Here is a 22,235-nt window from a genome sequence, read left to right on the forward strand (position 1 = left end):
GGAGGGTTCTGTGATCTCTGCTTCACCACCCAAACCATTTTCTTTAGACAGTGCCTGTGTTTTCCTTGGAGGTTTTGATCAAGCATAGCTGGGTCCAATCCTGCTTTATAAATGAGACGCTATGAAATCTAGGCTAAGGAATAGGGCTGTGGGCTTTTTCTCGCATGCTTCATACTTACTTCAGTAAAATAATCTTATCATGGGCAGAAATGATGCTCAATCCTTTAATTAAATCAGGTCTAAGTTTTGCCTGAATGATTAATAAAAAGAGAAAATTCTCTGTCTTGCTATGAAAATACTATTCTTTTGTATTCTCTCATTCTTTTCCATTCCTAAACCCTTTCTTCAAATACGATCCCCAAGTTGATATTTGCTCCTTTGGGTCCACCTAAGAACCATAATCTGTGGCTAAATCAAGTTAATTTTCTTTTGTCACAAAACTCCAAAACAAAACAACAAAAACCCCAAGCAATAAAAATAACCAGTTGTTGTTATTGTTCATGAAGCATGGCATTTTCATGGCTAAAATTGCCCAAGGGAATGGAGAAATTAATTTCAATAAATTGGATTTTATGGGTATAAAAGACCTCTGAATAAATGAAAAACTATGAGATGACATTTGGATCAAAGGAGATATGCCCACTGACTTTAGTGGATGTTGAACTGGATATTTGATTAACAAACTTCCTTATTATGAAGTGACGTTGAGGTAGCAACACTGACTGGAAAAGGTAACAATGCACATGATTAAGGAACCGATTTGGGGTAGGAAGGAATATTCAATACAGCAGAGTTGTCTAGCTATGCAGAACACAGTACCAGAAATGACACAATTCAGATGGAAACCTCTGTCGACATTTTGATAATGTCTTCTGCATCCACTCTGCTCACAAGCTTCACGTATGCATCAGTACAGGTCTGGCTCAGCACCTCTGCTCATCGGCACTGCCAGTAGATTCTCCATGTTATACTCTATGGGTCTACCTTAGGTGAGGTAAACACAACACCAGGGGCTTCTCTTTATTAACTTGATACACCTGTTGACATTTCCTTTAACAGAAGGTATGCTTACAAATCAAAAACAATGCACATTTTTGCACATTAATGACCACCAGACACCGATATTCATATATATGTACGTACAGCAGTGAAAAAGTTTACCAAAGTTTTCTAATAGGCTAGTACAAATGGAGAATATTTGCAATTAATCAGTAAATTACTAAACAGTATGGTTCATAGGGAACCTACAAAAATGTGTTCCATTTATATCCATATGTACACATATAGAGATAGGATTTTGTTTTTTACTCAGAACTAGTGCAATAAATCAAGCTTTTCTCTTTCTGCTTATTTAGTTTTCAATTCAAGTCTTATAATTTATGGTAATCTGATATGAGCAAGAGTCTGCTCTAAATTGTACTGCTGAAAGTCAGTAGTCACTCTACTGAAGTGACTAAATTTATAGCAGTGTGAGGCCGTAATAGGTCAGACGCAACCGCTATAATGTTCTCAGATCCAGAAGTAAGAAAGGGAAATTTACAGCTTAGGATCTGTAGGATTCCCCAGCGCTTTTTTGTCTTCTCCTTTCAGGGCTGGCAAATTTGGAGATGAGGTCCAACTTCAAGACAGTTGCCAGCTGATATGAATCCATATATAGTGCTTCCCTGCCCAGCACAAGTAGCACTCAGTTAGCTATTAAGGGTGGTCATCACTTGGGTGGAAAGGACTAGATTAGTTTTTTCATCAGATCAGTCTCCTGACCCAGTTCTGACAGCGCTTGCACCAGTACAAGTGAGGTGACTGCAAGATAAATTTAGCTTTGTGTGTGCCAGTCTCTAAAACCCACATAAACCCAGGACTATTACTCACTTTGGAAATGCTCACTCCGCTTTACTATTTAGAGTCAGCTTTGGTGTTTTAGGGTGTCCTGGTTTCAGCTGGGATAGAGCATGATGTCTGTGGTATGGAATATTCCTTTGGCCAGTTTGTCCTGTCTATGGTCCATGTCAGCTTCTATGGGAAGCTGAAACAGTCCTTAATATAAGCATTACTTAGCAACAACTAAACCAGTATGTATTATGGACATTATTCTCATACTAAATCTAAAACACAACAGCTACTAGGAAGAAAATTAACTCTATCTCAGCTGAAACCAGGTCATAGGGTTTCTGTTCTGAATATAAAATGGTGAGATTACAGTAGAAAACGTGGGAGTATATGAACAGACTGAATGACAAAGTGGGGAGGCATTCTCCATACAGACAAGGATCAGGGTCTCTCCCAAGAAAGGGGAGAGCTTTTCAGGGACATCCTAGAAATAGGAACAAACTCGGGATCCCAGAGCAAACCTCCAACATATGTAGACATAGAAAAGCCAACTTTGATCTTGAGATGCGTCAAAGAAGATCTCTCTAGCCAAGATGGGTAAGCAGTAATGCCATTTTACCTATAGAAAGAGTGGCAGAGAAAGGGGAAGGGACACACAGACTGGCCAGTGAAGTTAACTACATATAGAAAATTATTTTAAAAGATTATATGACCTAGTTGCTTGTGATATCACAATAAACAGATTCGTGAAATATGCTTTCTGAAGATTAGAAACAGAAGGGGGGGCATAGGATTCACTTTCCGAGTCAAGAGCAGACCACAGGGCTGCCATAAGCTTTCCACAATGAATACTTCAGGCTCTAAAATAACTGCTTCCAAGAACAAAGATTTGAACCACCAGCTTTGTACTAAAGCCTATTTCTCGACCTCTTCTGAGCACACACCCCCCCCCCGCATAACAATTTGCACCAAACACCCATGGATATTCAATATTAAACAACTAATTAAAATTTTTGCTGTTTTCATTGCTTTGAACAAGAAGCTGGTTTTGGCGTTTTCAGGTCTTCATACAAATCGTACCTCTGCAGTTCTCATTCCTAAACTTAATTAATAGTTATTATTATTTATGACTGCACTGCATACTAGTCCAAGCTTAATTTGGTCTTCTAAAAAGAAAGCCTGTGGCTGTGTTCTTGGACTTTTTTTCTTCATCTTTTTTCTTTTCTGAAATAACATTATTAGTTCAAATCTTGTAGCTTGTTTTTATATGGCTAGTGCTTTGTCTTTGTCTCTCTTTTTCTCCCTTTTACCCTTCTGACTTTTTTTATTTTTAAACTGCTCCAACCTAACTTCATTCTGATTTCTTACTCATGGATGCTTCAAGGACCCACATCACTGATTATCATCTTTCCATTCTCATTAGTCCAGACCTTAATTTTATTTCAAAGGTCAGATGGTCCATATGTGCAGTGGGCACAGTAGCTGGCTTGTGTTCATACACAATATATCTTTCTCCTTAACTGATACTCATAAGCCTCGTAGTGCCCTTTGTGTGAAGACTGGACATTACCATCTCCAGAATACTGGCAAAATTTGCCATTTCTGCTAAAATCCCAATTTGTTCTCTAATCTTTTGCAGTCTGTTCCCATTTCCCATTTTTCACTGACTTCTGAAATTCCTGCTATCCACAGACACTAAAATCTGTTTCTGAGCAGTAAGAAGCAGAAGTGGTCATTACTGCACCAGCTCACTCTACTGTCCAAAGTCTGGTTTAAAATTGCCATCTGATTTTTTTTAAATGCTATTTGGTTTGGTCCGTCTTTTTTTTGCTTCTCAAGTGCCACAATTTTCCCACCTATAAAACACTTCATTTGTTTTAATAAAATACTTAGAGATCGATGTATGTAAAACACACCACTATTATTGTTAACAACATGAATGTTATCTTTTCAACTCATGTCCTATTCCAGAGATTGCTTCATATTCCATCTTCTCTTCAGAACATTTCTAAATTGGTCCTTCATTCTCTGCCTGTCCGATCTTCTGCAACTCTCCCATCTCTGCTCCCTTGTCTCACCCACTCCATCCTGACCACTTCTTTTTAAAAAAAATTGTGTCATTTCCTCTGATCATTCCTGCTTATGATGGAATAAGTCTTGATATAACTATTCTGTGATGTTGTGTCTTTATTAAAAAAGTGAAAAGCTAACATTTGACTGCATGAGCTGTTGCAAAGAATACATTTCTTCTCATTTATTATTCTGAAAGTAACATATAACACTGTCTATAAAGCATTAGATGCATAAAAGAGAGGAACAGAAACCACTGTGATCATTACTAAAATAAATGCGAAGAAATTACATTACCAGAAAACCTTGGCAGAATCAGCTAATTATAGTTGGCACAGATAGATTATGGATAGCCAGCTATAGTCATCTGAGTCCTTCTGTGAGAACACTCTGATTTTGACTGCATTTTCCTGGGGAGAGCTGCCCCAAGCAGAATTGGTTGAGGTTGAAAAATCCCATCATTTATAGGAATAAAGACTACAAAATGTTGTGTCTGCTTTCAGCATCTCCAGTTCCAAGGATTCTTTAAAATTTTGACAGCTTTCATAGGAAAAGATCCAGAATGATCAAATGAGCCAACCCCCATTCCTTCGAGTGCTTGGGAACCCTTACGAGAACTTCTTATTCATACCCACTAGGATACAGCATCTTGCTACATGATCACATACTCTGTTTCCCTAATACCCCCCATTCAGTGCACAGCACAAAGTAAATGCAGTTGCTGTGTGTAGGACTGTGTTTGTACCTGCTGAAGACAAGGAAACGTGGCAGAAGCATGAAGCAGGGAACTGCAGAACAAGAAAGTATGAGCTTAGAGTAACCCGACGCTGCTTTAACAAACCACCCCTGCCCCCGAGCTCTACTGGGGTACTAAGTCATGGAAAAAAGCATTTTCACCAGTGTGTTCCCAGAAACACCTTTTCCAAGTATATAGCTAGCCTGAGACAACAGACTGCATCCAACAGCAATAGTTTTGTTATTAGTGTATGGGGTGAGATGAAATTCCAAGTGCTCTCCAAAATCAGGCCCTTGCTTTCCCAGAATGGCCATCTCTCCTTAGCTGACCCCTCTGAGTGCCCCAGTGCTCATCCATGTGCCTCAATGCCACACGTGAACACTGGGAATGGCAATGCCTCTTCAGCTGGTAGGTGCTATGTGGCCCTTAACATCTGCAGCTGAGGTACTGGAATGACACTGCAGAAAAGCCTACGTGGAAATAAGTGGCATTGGAGCACTTGCCACTGGGTGAGTGCTAGTCATCCCCTACCCTGCATGCACCAGGGAGTCTGTGGGAAACACAATGCATGATGATGTAGTTAGAAGATGATGACATAATGTAACTCACAAAGGGAAATGAATTCATGTTGCATGGGCGACTATAAATATAGCATCTCTTTTCCCTGAGTACCTGACTTTGCATGCTTAACACGTTTGTATGTAATCTTTCTCCTTCACTGAAGATACACGAAGAGCAGTAAAATATTGACCAGATAGCTGCCACAAACATTCATATCCTTTCCATGCATGAGACCATATTTAGAAAAGCAAATTTCCCTACACATTAAAGGAAGATGTTGCATGCGTGTCTATTTTACATGTGCAAAAGAAAATTTTGCATACACAATGAGTATACATACAAGTGGCTTTTGATTGCAATGTAAGTATTGCCTTTAGAAAATTGTGTCCCATTAAATAATTCCTATTATCCTCCTAGCAGAAGAAATCCAAAATTGTCTAGTGAGGAATTAAATTAGTGAAAGCGGGGATTCAGAAAATACTGTCCTCTGTGTTGCAATAGTAACACTTTGTTATTGGTTTACACAGAAAACAAACAAGCAAATTGGATAATTTGTAGCTCAGATAAGCCTTGGCTAATATAGCCATACAGGATGTAAGGGGAAACGGGAGTGTGCATTCCCCTGCCTAGATACCTCTCCTGACGCAGAGCGAGAGGGCTCTGCCACGCTAATTCTCACTTTGCAAAGGGCAGATGCAGATTCGGCTCCATTAACACCAATGAACTGGCTACCAGAGCAGACCCACGGCATGGGGAGGATGCATTAGCTACACCTGGGGAAGTGCACTAAGAAATTGCTCCAACCCAACCAGTGCAAGAAAGCAGAGAGATGTTTTGAAAACCTGCCTAATTGACAGTAGGGGCTGGCTTTTTTGTAATGTCAGAAATTTTGAGAGAATAAATCATTTTATAGAAGGCGACAAGAAACATTTGAACTCCAAATTGTGAATAGTGCTGCTGGTATAAAGCTACTGTTTTTAGAGTACATTCAAATCCATTATGCGTTGAAGATCTAAATAAAATAACTGAGCAGCTAGAAAATGACATAGAAAAAAAATAAGAAGGTAATGTAAGGGGACTAAATTATTGTAGCTTTGTGGAAACTGTTCTTCTAAGTGTTATCTCCATCTTCAAAATCTGTACAGGATGCCTGTTTGTTCCTAGACTCGTACCGACTGAGACTAGGATATAGGTCTTGGCCTTATTATGTGATAGTTTTTAATATCTACTACTTGATGACTTGATGAGAAATTACATTTTAAAAAGCTTGATATTAATTTAAAACCTACAAGGTTTTGCTCATTATTTCTGAGACAGCCTATTCAACTCCTAGTTAGCAGCTCCAGCAAAGTATGCTGACCCCATTGGTGAGGTAATCAATTATGCTGGAACAAAACAAACTAGTAACTAGAAAGAAAGGAAACCTATGGTTTTATACAGAGCCAGAGAAAATAGGGAGAAAGAGCATTTGGCAAATGACACAGGACAAAACATTTCATTTCCAGGTTCCAAGAAGATATATTTTAAATTTGTCTTAAATATGATTTACAAAATCAATGTTCTTTTATGCTGGACAGCTTTACTCAGAATGAATGAAGACAAACCAGGGCACGCATCCAAAGCTGTGGCTCTACAGGCATGTGGCACTCTGGAACAGAGGTTTACATGCCAGCAACTGCAATTACCCCAACTAGCAATGATTTAGCATTCTGTAATGTCTAGAGTGTAAAAATCCAGGCTGTACCTTTATATCACAACCATCTGAAATCCAGGTTTAAATTCTGCCTTTAAAGAGACTGCAGCACAGCTTGCTGCTGTGTGCACATTGGAGAATAAAAATGATTAATTCTGCCCATCAGTGAAGTTTTCGCTTATGAGTATCACAAGCCTTTGCTGTGTGCAGCAGAAAAAAAAAAAGAAAATCATTTTTATGCTTAGTTTCAAATCCTTATTCAAAACCATGTAACAGCACTAATTACTAAACACTGGGAAGACTGAATAAAATATCATAAAATGCTGACTTAAAAAAAACCCAACCAAAACAACGACAAAACAAAACACCTAAGCACATTTAACACATTTTTTTAGTGCATGATTTTACAATCCCAAGTTCAGAAAAGATTTTCATATTAAAATTAACAGGAGAAAGTAATTGGGAAAGAAGTAAATCAAAATGGAAATACATCATCTAATACGAGCTCCCATGATGAGCTGAACATCTGAAAAAAGAGCAGAATGATCAATTCCTCACCACAAGAAAGAGAGACGCAAAGATTGGCTTGGGAAAAAAAAAGATTTCCTTTTGGAATCACCACAGCGGGAGGCAGAGGAAGCTTTGCACCCAAAGACCTAATGTTGTCTGTTAAGCTAACAAAACTAGTCTGGAAGAAGAAAAAACGTAAGACTTCATCTTTTCATCCCCTTCCACTTCACTGCTCATCTTCCTACTTCTTATCTTGATCCCAGTTTTCTTTTTCTGAGGATTTTTTTCTCCCTCCCCCTTTCCTTTCTTCCTTTTTTTTTTTGATGCTGACAGGGGGAGCAGCATGGGTGCCTGATGCCAGCTGCGTCCTAACAGGGACCCTGCCTTTCTCATTTGCATTGTCACATTCAGCAATTACAGAATATGCCACAAAGGACCCAGAAGGGGTTGATGATAGAGATAGTGCTGCAAATTCAGCACGGCCCTCTGGGCCTCATGGAGGATGGGTGTATTGGGGCTGGTGTGGGCCAGCCCAAAAGCTTGCCAGTGCATCCGGTCATGCTAAGGGGATTACGACCTCAAAAAAAGGGCAATGCCTGGTGCCACAGGAGAAATCATAAAGACAATATGGAAATAGTACACCTAAGCCAGCTGCTTCTTGCCCAGTTTGCCATGGGGGTGTAAGGCAAAGCTTGGTGTGAGTGAAGAGGAATCCCAGGTTGGGATTTATGGAGAACGTGCTCTAGGATGCCTCTCCATGAGACAACGACAGTGTGGTTGAAGAGATGTTGCCAAAGTGCAACACTCGTTCTCTGTACCAAACCAGAGACTAAACTGTGAGAATACAATACACACAACACACACATATTATTCTTGTATTTATACATGGAAATATTCTCATGCAATGTATTATTCCTCTGAGGTTTATGCCTTATTCTTCTTCTTTCTGTTACGCTACAGCAGACCTGCCCTGCATGACTCAGACTATAATTTGAACAGTAACTTTTACGTTAACATCACATAAGCAACGATCAGCAATGGCTTATCATATTTGGAGAGTAAGGACAACTACAGGCTGTCTGTAAGCTGTAGGGATACAGTGAAATAGATCTCACCACATATCTCAGTCTCCACACTGTCCCCCTGAGAGTTAAAAACACTCTGGGGGTAGGACTCCATCCAGAGGGAAGGGGTTACAAAGATCATAGACCTGAATGAAGTGCAACTGAAGCATAGACTATCGGGTACAGCTCTACATTAGGCTGAATATAACTGCATTTTATAGTGTTCCTTTTATCTTAAAAAAGCATCTTGAATAATTACTCACACAATTAAAAGGAATAAAATCAGATATTCTTGGCCAAGGTAGCTTGGTGTATCATTGAGTAATTTGCCTCATTTTATCTACTAATGGCATGTCCAGAAATGAGAAAAATCTGAATTTTAACCTTGAAATATGAACTCTACAAACCTGTATTTCAGTGTATGCATTGTAAGCCCACACCAGGGAATACTTTCAAAAATAAAAATAAACTTCCAAACTTTGAATGCACTTTAAGGGTCAAAAAGCAATGGGAACAAATGCATTATTTAATCATAAAAAACACACTCGATTCAGTGCAAGGCTGAGAAGGGAGCTCAGGCTCCCAGAGGCAAGTGAAGCGAGGACTGCTCTGAGGGGCTGCTACAAACAGGGCTGGAGCTGAGCTTTCCCTCAGCCCTGTCTCTGCCTGGGAGAGCTGGGGAGGTTGAAGAGCTGGAGAAGACAGGTGGCCCTTAATAAGAACAAGCTGCCATTTTCTCAGGAACAGTAAAGCAGAGAGGAAAAATGGTGGGGAACTTCTCGCTAACAAACAATGAAGCCATTATTCAAATCTGAGAAGAAAGACCTTTAAAAGCATTGGCTACTCACACATTGCTTTGACTCCATGATAAAATTCTTATCCTTTTTAATAGCGTGTTGCTACCAACTACATCTTTATTACAGTCTCTGTTTTTCTCCTTCATCCTCATTAAGAGTAAGGTCCATTTCTTACCTGACCGACACAGGCTCTGCTCTCATTACCTTGACTCAAAGCTAATAGTAACTTTTAAAAAATGCTCACAATAGTCATCAGCCATAGTATGCTTACCCTGAGGTAGTTGAGGGTGAAGTTTGTCAGACCCATTCGAGTGATGTTTTTGGACAGCTGCTCCAGCACCTGAGGGTCTTGTGCCTAAACAACAGAGGAAAAAAGAATTTTCACTTTGCTTTTTTGTCTATTTGTTTTTCTCTATGTGCTTAGTGGAGTGCAGGGAGCGTTCTCTGAAGAGAGATGCCATTCCTATGGAAAAAATATACATTCATGCTAAATTTATGTCATAAGCTACAGAGTTCTGTTTGCACAGGAAAATGCAAAACCTTATGAAATTGGAGCAGAATAAAGACTATTTTCCAACACCTTCTTTCTGTCCCTACTCATTCAAGGGACAGACCTAAGAGGTCCAGTCATGCACAGGGGGGCAAGCAAGGAGGGCCCCACCAAAGAGCTTTCTGTGGGATCAGAGTACACTTTGAGCCTTCCATTTGTTCGCTAGGAGTCCCATGAGACTAAGCAGATAAAGGCAGGAATAAAGAAGGTATTGCTTTCTTTTTGTGGATCAGAAACTGAAGCAGAGAGAACTCATCAAGGCATCTTCAGCAGAGCTGATCACGTAAGTGGCATTAAGCACAGGCTGGAGAACCCTTCTGATCTAAGCTATTTTCCCAGAATTAAACAGGAAAAATGCAAGCACAGTCCTCCTCTGACCCTAGGCAGGAGCTTTACCTGTGAGACCAGCCTCCTCTTTAAAATGAGATCAATCTCATTACTAAAATTAATACCTGCTGGTTGCTGCCTAACCTGGTCTACTCTCTTTGAATTGCAGCCCTCTAAATACATATTGTTGCTCATGGCCATCCTCATTGTCCCTTAATGGGATACTGTTGAAGAGTTCAGAAGATCAGCCCTCTAAAAAACTCTGAGATGGAATTGGTGGGGCAGATTTTCAAAGGTATTTTCTTCAGGCCTGTAACAGCATTTTACAAAAAGGCCAGGCTGCTTAAGTTATTTAAAATTCCTCACTAAGAATATCTCTTTATCTATGGATTTCTAAGTAACTTGATCCAAAATATGGGCACGTATTTGGGCCTGTGTTCTTACCCTCTATAAAACCATAGTCCTGCAATTAATTTTGTATATGGAGCACTGCTAATCCGAACGATTCTACAGTGCAAAACTGAAAGTGGCAATGAGACTCTGTCCTTTGTTTCTCCCCAGTAATTTACTTTATAGTAGTTCAGCTTCACCTTGTAGAATATTTAATAATTTAATATTCCATCATGTGTTTTCATGCGATTAAAAAAAAAAAAAGTCTCGAAATGTGAAAAAAAATCCGTATTAAAATTCTAAAGTTTTCTAAGTAAATATATAGTAATTGCTTATTCTCTGTCTCATACAAGGGTAACAGTTTTCTTAATTTAAAGACTAAATATAATTTGTACCTACAATGATGAAAATTCACTGAGTTTTGTGTAGTTCATATCAATAAAAACAGATTATGGGCCCAAATCATACAGACCACCAAATGGGATTAAAAGGAAAACTATGTGCTAAAACAAAACGAAAACATAGCAACAGTGGCAACAATAGAGCACTGAGAAACAAGGGAGTGATGAAAGAACTTGTAAATGGATGTAGTTTCAGGCAAAACAAAATATTTATAGTTAATTGCCTTGGGTGTGAAATTTGCTGTAGTTCTTCATAAACCTAATCTCATCTCTTTGCATTAGGTCAAGTGAAAAAAGGATTACTTACATGCATGGCTAGAATGCTGCGTGGGACTAATTCTCTGTACTGTCTAATAGTAAAGTGCCATGTTTTTATTCTCATAAGATCGTCAAAAGTAAACTCCAAGATAAGACGTCCTTCTGTGCATACCTAGAATACATAAAATGCATGAAATAAATTCCCAGGAATTTTATTTTCAATGGTATTGTATCATCGATTAAACAACATTCAAAAATATCAGAGCGGTATTCTATTGTTCACCTCTGCTAGATTAATTGTTTTTCTTTCTCTTGGGGAGAAAAACAAAGGTGGGAAAATGACTTCATAGGCTTTACCACAGAGACAGTAACTTATAATACTATAGATTTTATAGCATTTTACAAAGATAGAATATTGTGTGTGTTAAATCTTATTTATTGCATCAATTCTCTTTCCCTTGCAGTTCGCTACTGCTAATTAATGAGTGAACCTCGCAGTGCAGGTGGCTATGGTGCAACTGCACACACTTGATGTCAAGTTGCTGAACCAGTCATTCCCAACCTGTTTTATGTTGCCCTTTCCTTACAATAGCTTGGCTTATAAACCTTCCTTTGATGTCCAACTGGAGTAAACAGAGCCCTGAATGTCTGTGGCCAAACCTGATTTTTTTTCCTATTTTTTTCCTTCTTGTCTTTTCCAGGCTTTTATTCCATTTTCATTTGTCATTTCTTATCTATTTTTATTAACCCCACCCTTCCAAGGAAAGCCAGACGGGGTGTCTGCCATTGGGCTGTATGAGCTGCATTGCCACGGCAGGTTTGAGAGCCAGGGGAGCAAGAAGAGGTTGCAGTCATGGACAACGGAGCTGCTTCCACAGAAAGTGGCTCATGCAGCTTTGTGAGGGGTCTTGTCTGAGAAAGGAGAGAAAACATGGGAAAAATAAATGCAGCAAGTGGGTAACACCTGGAAATTAAATGTAAAACAAATTACTGGGGACTTTTAAACAACTGTCCACAACTTTATGTCGGAAAAGTGCTGTGGCTGTGGTGGTCTTTAAGGTGCAAAATACATGCCCAGCATGGTATCCTGACTGCAGTTCTGTAAATGATGCATGATCTGAAAATTAACTCCCTCTGTTGTTAATTTTTTTCTTTAAATTGGATATTTAGACTTACAAATCCTATTCAAAGTAAACTTGCATGTGCAGGGTACGCAGATACGGTGGAAACAGGGTGTAATGGCTTTCGAAAGAAAAAGTTCCTGCAACTTTAATTTTAATACAACTAATATTTGATTGAACAACTAGCCATCCTAGATTCAGTCGAGTCTGTTGAGCCTTTTTACGAGCCCCAACTCAGACTTGGCTGGTTCCCACTTGGGCGATGTATGGCTTTTCTGGTTAACAGTTCACTTAACATAATCATAGCTTTTCCTCCTGGTTGTTTCTGCAAAAACATGTAGGTAATTTTAACAGGCATAATATGTAGAAAAATTACTGTAGACCTATGAGAGAGAATCTCACAACAGGTTCTCATCTGCCCTTCTCAACATACCTTAGTGATGCTTTCATATTTTTAATATGACTTATTTTGTCATTTGACCCTGATTTTTATTTTCTTATCTGTTGCACTATGATAAGAAAATACACAAGAGTACACATGTGCACATATAAGGATTCATACAAGAAGAAAAACATTTTATATTAATATTACTGTGTTGAAGCCAAAGATCCCGATTACTGACCAGTAACCAGTTTAAAGTATTTTTTTATAATAATACCTGTGGTTTCTCAAATGGTTCTTCTGTTAAGCTCAAAACCCCACAGCTCTTAACAGATTAATTTTCTGCACTGGTATTAAGAAATTTTAATAGAAAAACTGAAACACATACCTCATATCACAGTGGTAAAAATTTATACATCTTATAAAGGAATTTAATTTCCTTATGTAGAGCAGAATTTTACGCATTGCTTTTAATCAATAAAATTGACGCAGTTCTTATTTTAAATGGGTCTCTTTTTTAATTTTATTTTTTTAAAGCTGCCTTTTACATAGAATCCAAAAAATCAAAAGGGTCTCCAATTAAGAAAACATTTTCTGTTGTGCCGAATTCATGTTACCGTACTGTGAGCTCTGACATTTTGTTTCTGTGGTAACCAAAATCAGCTGATTAGTTGGCATGGCAACAGAAAAGATGTAATCCCAGCAGACACACTCTAATCAATGCCCCCAGCACAGATGGTCTCCGGAGGATCAACAAGAAAGAGGCTGGCAGGCATTCAGTATGTCACGTGGTTGCTCTAGACTAGGCCAGGAAAAAACTAAAAAAGAACATTTCTCAAACTAACCAATAGCTTTTTAACCCCTTCATTGCACTTATTAATTGTAGGAATTTCAACTGCTCACATCTATGAAAATCAACTTGGGTCCTGTGCCTTATGGCTCAGAGCCTCGCTCTCCTGACACGGGGCATCTTTAAAAACTCTCCCCCTCCTATTAGTGACCATTTCTCACACCTGACCCTGTGCTTGAAAAGAAACCTAAAGCTTATAGAGATCTGGGAAATGCCTGAGATTGTTAGTAAGAATTAAAATCACTGAGTTTCAAGGGCTTCACCTATAAAATCCAGCCAATGGTCCCACTGTTGGGCACAGGAAGAGAATGGTTTGACCATGGGGTGCTCACTGCTCTAGTGGTGAAGGAAAAGCTCGCCTCTGCCAGTCTATTGGGAAAAACAAATAAACATCGCTAACTGCAGAAAAACAGTTTGCCTACATCGAAAGTTGGAGTGTCAGTAAACACGGTGAAAACAAAGACTTAGGAGGACTCCTGAAGCTTTCCTTTACCTGGAGAAAAAAATGAAGCATTTGCCAGGTAAACAAACACGGTAGTTAGGGCTTCAGTCTCTCCTTTTACCACATTCAATTCATGCCATTGAACTGTATTAAATTCTTTATAGCATTTATTTATACCTTGATAAAACAATTTTAAAGTGAGTGACACTTTACAAGGACCTCTTGCCCTCTAAAGACAAGCTGGACCATTCATATTGGTACTGTTAGGCATGTTCTAGCCATATCCGTTTGAAAAAAAAATTTGAAATGCCATTTTATATATTCGTCCAATACTGCAGTATGCAGTGAGTTGCTCTAACTAGGAAAATGTCGAAATGAATAAAATGTAGCTGTGGATTCCTGATTCAATACGTGATGAAAACTGTTTCAGCCCATTATATTACAAGTTACTGAATTTGTAGCTCACAAGTTGTGAAACTGAAACAGCTATTAACAAATATAGTTTGTATTTTTGCATTAAAAAAACCCTTTGTGGTACCTTCACAGGGTCAAATTCAGACATGATCTAAGGAGCTACACAGTCCATTGGACTGCTGCTTATTATTGGAGGTCTGCTTTGTTCCACCACCGATGCTGTGAGAGTTAGTTTACCTTTGGGTACAAGACCTGTGCCCTCAGTACCTCTGCTAGAAGTTGCAGACACACAGCTGAGACAACATTCGGCTCTACCTTATTTCTGAGAGATTAATATATTCTTTTCTCCTTTATTCCACCAACTACTGTGTTTTATTTCAAATTTGCTCTTACTAACACAGTAAACGTACAGCCATTAAACCCCCTAATTTTTCTGCTAGCATCCAAATCACATCCCCACCTGAACTTTTCTACCGGGATACAGAGGTTTATATAGGAATCCGCAACAGGGCTGCGGTGCACATGGAGGGTCTCACTGCCCGCAGCAGGATGGTGCCACGGGAGATGACTGTGGCCCCCCTCACACGAGGTGTGCCCCCAGCCCGCTCCCTGCTGCTAGTCTATCTTTGACTTGCCGGATACTGGTCTCCTTTCCAAACTAACAATACTGTAATGTGCTGTTATGATAAATAAAAGAAACTAATTGAATCAAGAAAAGCGTGTTTTGTTTACTGATTCAAAAAACCCACCCTTTTATTTGCTATTGCTTTAAAGTGAATACAAAGGGAAATGACAGAAATCACTTTAAGAAGCTATGCAAAGAAACAGCTACTGTATACCCTCGTTGCATCCTCTGCACATTGCCAGCATGTACAACTCGTTGTGGCAAAGAGGTGCTTCCTAGGAATATCTGGTCTCTTTGGATCTCTCTCTCTCTCTGGTTGTGCCTGTGTAAGTCACAGGGGGCTGGAGCGGGAGAGCTGGAACAAGGACACCATTAAATGCACACCTCCTAGCTCACCAGCGCTCCACACACCAGCAGCTTCCTCTCCCTCTTCTTTGAGCCCCACTCCAAGAGCCATGAAGATGTCAGGGAAGAGAGTACGAACGGATGGGCCTCACATACATGATAACACAGCATAAGCCATGTGGGCCTGGTCATGATGCTGTCAACTGCTGATGCCTTTTTTGACTCTAAAACCTCCACAGTCCTGCAAGCCAAGGGCAACACGGACAAGTTATCTCCTCCTGCTGCTCCTTCTCCTTTTGTGCTTTTCTCCATGCAAAGGTTAAAATTCATACAGATGAACAGGTACAAGATGGAAAATCATCATTTCCTGTTAATTTACAAAAAGGTACATTTCCATTTTGAAAATCAGTTTACCGCTTTTTTTAATATAAGAGAATTTTTGTTTTAATTTGTATTTTCCACCTTTTTCACACTGTTTTTATGAATGTATGGCACTCAGCTTAATTACAGGACTAGAAGTGGCCAATGCATGAAGATAATTCACTATCAATTACAAATATTGAATATTCACTAACTGTCTGATCCAGAGCATGTTTAAATCAATTGACTCCTTCCTGCCCTTTCGACCAGCATCCTACTGTATTAAATCACTATTTTCCTAGAGATTTATCGTCCTTGGACTGGGTAAGTATCAAATGCAAAGCATACCATCCCAAATGGTAGGTACCAGCAATGTGAAATCTCATTGTTGCTTTAAAATCAAGCCCAGAGAAAAGGAGATGGGCAGGTTGAATTTAATTCACGTACAGCTGATTGTTCTGGCAACCTGGCATTATGTGCTTCTCTTGCAATCTTTCTGGGAGAATTGCAGGGGATGCCCACAGAATTTTCCAGTCACGTAGTGAATATAGAAAATAGTAATTAAATGGCTTCAAGGGTTTTCAATATTAGAAATAATCTCAGTCTACCAGAAAAATGCAACAGCAAGTATTTTTCACCCTTATACACACTGAAAAAGAAAGGGAAAAAACCACCAAAACCCAACAAAAAAAGCAAACCAACAACATGCTTTATTGAGTCTTCCCTGTTACCTTGGTAAACATGGGTTTTCCATGCTGAGTGACCATGGTGCATTGATCACAGTCCACTGTGATGGATGAGTTGTGGTATGACTCTTTTGAGTGCTTGAGAATGTAATACAGGTCTGTTACACCTCCTTCAAAGACAGTGCTAAAATAACGAGGAATGAGGGTCCTTCCAATTGCTGTGAGGAAAATACAAAGCAGAATTCAGCAAATGCTCTAGGTTATAAAGTCTCAAACTATTTGCTAACAGAACATGAATAATTTTAAGTGCAATGAAATCAAACTTTCATTTCACGACCATAATACGTGTTCTCTGTCTGCTGTAGGAATGAAGTTGCGCCTGCTCCCATTGAAATCAATGAAAATGGCTTACTCCATTCAGAGGGAGTGGGCTCATATTCTTTAATCTTTTTGCATTGATGGTGAGTTGGAGTCACCCTTGAAACCATCTGCAAGGGTTTTTGTCCCGAAGCAATTATTATACAGAAAGCCACATGGTGTCAATTATGACTGAAATTTGGATATTACTCATAAATGTATAAATACAAGTGGTGAGCATTTACAGAAATATACCCGTACACCCAAATTGGCAAAGCACATTTATATAGGGGGGTTGTGTACACGTATAAGTTTGTCTGTGTGTGGGCACATGTATATTTATATATACTCACCCACACATCACACACACACACACACATGCGCACGCATTCGTGATTGAATAGGAGGGCTACTGCTGAGAAATCAGAGTCCTGGGGATTGAAGAAGGACCTAAGAATGCAATACGATACACATTACACAATATGTGACTAACCACAGGTCTATCCGAGATCTCTCTTTAGACCAGAAGTATTTATGCCGTAGGCTAGAAAGTCTGAGCAGACATCTGAACTAGCTTATAGGCACGATTTAAACCTCAAACTATGGACTCGAGGTACCCAATTCTGCAATACTTACTCAGCCAAAACTCTCACTGAAGTCAGATGTCTCACTTCAATAGCACTTTCAGGTGAGTACTACAAGGTCTAATTCCAAATACGTAATAGTTATAGTGAGCTTCTGGGTATATTTCAGATGCGCAAACTAGCAGAAGCACTGACATCAAAGGCAATTATCTCGTATGCAAGTGATGTTTTCCATCTCCTTTTTTACAGATAAATTTGGATGCAACCACAAGCCTGGTATGACAGAACACTTCAGTTTATAATAGACTGAGACTTCATACCGAGTGACTCATTGCTTTGCATGCATTAATCAATCCCCAGTAATTCTGAGTGGTGGGTACATAAAAATTGCTTCCATTTTACAGAGGGAAATACTAAGCGATTTAAGCTTTGTTTTGGAAGAACGAGATAGAAACGTCCCCATCAACAGGCAAGATTAGAGCTTATTAGTTCCTAATTCTTATATGTCTATTAGGACTATGCGGTGAGTCATGCCTCCCCCATTTGCTGTTTACTTTTGAGAGTAATTTCTAAAAAAATTATTTTCATAGGAATTTTGCCAGCACACAAACAAAAGCTCCTGACCCTAAAAATGTATTTGCAAGTGGGTGTTGTAAATTAAAAAGCATGGCGTTTTCACAGTAGTTCTGTGAAAACTGTTTCTGCTCTGTGCATTAAAATGTGGAATATTGCATGTGGAGTCATAATGCACATTATATAATGAAAATATACAAATATGGAAAATTAGGACTTGTTAAAACTTTTGCTATAATATTAGATATTAATGTAACTTAATGTACAAAAATATACCACACTCTCTGGAAGTGGCTGACAATTCAATGAATACATTGAATGACTATTCTACAACTCTAGCTCCTAAAAACCCCTACCCACTCATCATGCATATATTAATTTTCTACAGTCTTTTAATTTAATTTAGAAAAACTGAAGTCCAGTGTATCAGCATAGGACTCAACTCAGGCTTTAACTCAAATATTTCCATGTTGGTATGGTATATAGTAAAACGTGAAATTTACCCATCAAGTTAATTTCTTGCTCCCCTAAGGCTAATTAGTGCAAATTAAATTTCCTGCTAATCATCCTAAGCAGCGAATGTGTAATATGAAAATCCAGCATTCCTACTGATTGTGATAAACCTCTGTTCACGTGACTTATGCACTGCATAAATACCTTGAAACTATTTTAACTGCAGTTTATAGACTGTTCCCAAAGTAGCGTGGTCATATGGTGTTGCTTTTTGCACAGCTACAACACATTGAAGAAGGCTAGAAATACATTAAATACCTTATTCTTATTACTTTTCCTAGTAAGCATTATCTGTGTTTGCCACAGGGATATGCTACTGTGAACAACAAAGTGAGGAACCAAAAGGATGAACAGGAATAGAGGTGCCCACAAGGATATGCCCCATGGAACCTGATTTTCAATGACAGATGCAGACCCTGTCTGCCTGTAAATTTGAAAACAGCTAATGCAAATGTCCAGCATAAACTATTATAGCTAATATTCACCTCCAGAAGAAACATTCATGGAAACTTGTATTAACAAGCAGACATGTCCCGGGGTCACTATGTTGCCTTGCCACAGAAGACTGGAGGGGTTTCAAGGTTTTGGTTCTCTTCCTGAAGCACTCAATGGCTTAAAATGATCATTTCATTTCTAGGATAAACATGAAACTCTCTACAGGGGTAACAAAGCTTATTTGTGCAGCAGACAGTATTTCCAAGAACAACAAAAGGCTCTGGAACAGCTCTTATAAAGTCTAGGGATCACCACAAATGTTGTGCATTTTAAGTGCAAAGGACTTTTCCCCGATTTTTTCTCCTCCAACATGTGATTGTGTATATAAACAGTCAAACACGTATGTGTGGGCACCCTCAGCTCTGCTGCATGCATGCGTACAATCCTTTCCTGGGCACAGGAATATGAATGTGGCAAAGGTGCATTTCCTTCCCTTCTTGCAGTAGATGGACACGCTCAGGTGTGGATGCACACACTCCACCTGTGTCTGCCACTATACAGCTCAACAGGATTTTAGCAACACCACGCATCTTCTGCCAGAGTCAGATGAAGGCTACTTCCTAGGAGGACTCCAAGTAACGCAAAGGCAGGATTGTGGGACAACTTGATACCCATGGCCACTTCAGGCTGTAGTTTAGCCATCCTTGCACCAGAACTGTGAACTCACACCTTGCAGAGCACAGGCAAGCTGTACACTAGCTTGGTCTTGGGTTTGCGGTTCCCCAGAGGCAGTCACAGACAACAACGGCAAATATAGTCTAAATAATATATGGTGTAATATCACACCAACAGGGCTGAACGAAGCCTTACACGCTACTGGCACTGGAATTCCTTCATGGTTTAGAGCTTGACTTTTAGTCCACAGAATAAATTTTAAGAATGCATCTCTGCGCATGGTTTTGTAGTGCTCCTCCCTCCCACACCACACTTCCCTGAAGTAGCATCAGATGGACACCCTCAGAGCCAGTGCACAGATCTTTGCCACAGGAGATCCGCGAGTGCATGTTTGCAGCAGCAAACAGTCAGTTTGAGTCTTGCAATTTCCTTTCCTGGTGTCAGGGCCCTGACAGCACCCTGAAAGCACCCCTGCTCTGGAGTTGGGCTGCCAGGCAGATTTTCTTCCCAGCTTCTCAGGGGAATCATTGCCCAGCTACCACGAGGCTTTCTTCCTGCATCCTTGTGGAGCAACTGGACCTCCTTGCAGTCCTGTCTCCTATACAACTGTTGCTCTTTATTCTTTCTCCAATCTCTTTGCTCACCTACCCCCATGGACCAATCTTCCATTTTCTCACCTTATAGTTGGTAGCTTTGCATCAGTTATCTTGCAAGTTCACTGTTCAGTTCCCAGTATTTCCCTGTTTTCTCTCCCCCTCCTCACATGCTGCCCTTTTTTCTCTTGCTCAGGGAGGCTCATTAACCCTTCCCAAATCCACACAATTTCCTCATTCTCCTTACTTAAGCATGCCCGGTTACCTAGTCTCAGTCTTCCTATTCTCCTCCACCCTTGCCAAAACACCAGCTTCACACTCACTTTCTTGGTGCTCTTCCTACCCAACCAGGCTGCCCCAGATGCTTGTCCCAGGCTCCCTGCCTCAGCAGTCTAACCCCCTTCTGGATCTTGATTTTGTGGTTTCTTTGCCCCCAAGATTCTCTCTCTGCCCTTTTCTCCACTCTGCCTCCTCCTAACAGCAGATTCTTTCTCCAAACGAATCCCATCCTTCTTTCCTTCCTTCAGCTTCTCATCCAGCCAGGGACCAGGCAAGAGGACCTCTTCTCTCTGTGCCCCCCACTCAGCCAAACATCTCACTGTTCCCTGTGTTTTTCTCACTGACTTCCAACTCTCCCTTACTTAATCATCCTCCATCCTCTCCTTTCACCTCCCGGTTACTATTTCTCTCCCCTCTCTGCATTTTGCCCTGATTTATTCCCTTCTCTTTTCTTTCCTCCTCTTCCCTCTTCTTTCCTCTACATTCAGGTCAAGTTACTTCCTTTGCAGGGCCACTTGGATCCCGGGTGCATCCTCCAGGAGTGCAGGAGAAGGAAGGGCCTGCATCCTCCAGGAGTGCAGGAGAAGGAAGGGCCTGCATCCGCCAGGAGTGCAGGAGAAGGAAGGGCCTCCTGCTCTTGCATACAGCACTGGCTGAGCCTTCCCCACAGGCTTTGCAGTGGATATGTCCACCAGTTCATATAGTCCTGAGCTGCAACATGTCTGGTTACTCTTTGCAGTTGGCACACAGATAGCACCATTGGGCTCCTACGAGGAGCCTTACTATCTTCCTGGGAAAGTGAGTCCTTGAAAATTTTAGTTGCAAACTCTTGTAAAGCCTGCACTGAGTACTTGAGAATGGGCAGGCTTTTCCCCCAAAGATTTATAAATTTGCCTAATTCAGTCAGGTTTCCACAAAGAGGACAAAGGGGAAACCTCTGCTGCAAAGGCAAGCGACCCTACTCCAGAGCATACAGATTCCTGGGCATTTAAAAAACAAAGTTGCAAGACTTTTGTAACACAGACAAAGAAAGAAGAAATCCTTTTTTGTCTTAAATAAAAAAGAACCAGCTAAAAGCAAAAACAATTTCAGCTTTATTGAGTCAAGTTTGGCAAAATTATAAATTAGTAGAAAAAAGGCCGTTTAATGGGACTTATGAAGAATATTAACAAGAAATGCCAAATCATCTGCCTGCAAGAATACATTGGAATAGCCATGACTGCGGATGCTGGGGTTCTGAGCTCAATACTCAGGCTTAGGAAAGCAGACGTAGATTCGTACCTGCATCTATACAAATACTAACAGGCTCTTACAGTCACATTACCCAGAAAAGACCTTTTTATAGGGTGAAATGTGACACCCTACACTGTTAATATACTAGAAGGAAAATTCACCTGCCCCTCAGTGTTCAGACATAAACTCCAGATCACTGGAATGCTAGTTTAAATTATCATTATGTCCTGGGCAGCATCCTTCATCCTTAGCTGAGTATCTGAGGATGTAGTATTTCCCATGAGAAGCAGGCACTGCCCCTTAACGTTTGCTTCATTTGTGCTAGCAAATCCCCAGATAGCAAAGCAAACTGACAAAGATCAGCTGGATTTAGCAACAGGTAATAGTTATTGATATGAAAATGTCTGTAAGAAAGGCATACCTGAAGTGACTATTTTGCACAAAATAGAATACTGTCATCCACTGGAATGACATACTTTTAGCCTATTCAGTGGTGTAACAGCTTGGCTACATGTGATTTTGTGTACCTTTTTCGTGAATCAGAGACCTAGATACAATTTTAGAACTGAAGACAGGTAGATTTG

At 40.0% G+C, this 22,235-nt stretch overlaps 1 protein-coding gene across 9 annotated transcripts in view; it reads right to left on the reverse strand.

Annotated features, from left to right (window-relative positions):
• LDB2 (LIM domain binding 2) overlaps positions 1 to 22,235 on the reverse strand; it is a 375,747-nt gene that overhangs the window by 38,353 nt on the left and 315,159 nt on the right. For all 9 annotated transcript variants that reach the window (XM_063336653.1, XM_063336652.1, XM_063336650.1 and 6 more), the window contains 3 exons: positions 16,455 to 16,627; positions 11,234 to 11,356; positions 9,530 to 9,613 (listed from right to left, as the gene is read on the reverse strand). In XM_063336653.1, coding sequence (XP_063192723.1) covers positions 9,530 to 9,613; positions 11,234 to 11,356; positions 16,455 to 16,627 — 380 coding nt within the window. The remainder of the gene's footprint in view (positions 1 to 9,529; positions 9,614 to 11,233; positions 11,357 to 16,454; positions 16,628 to 22,235) is intronic.

The sequence above is a fragment of the Chroicocephalus ridibundus genome, chromosome 5, assembly GCF_963924245.1.
Source record: "Chroicocephalus ridibundus chromosome 5, bChrRid1.1, whole genome shotgun sequence".
In the NCBI taxonomy this organism is placed as follows: Eukaryota; Metazoa; Chordata; class Aves; order Charadriiformes; family Laridae; genus Chroicocephalus; species Chroicocephalus ridibundus.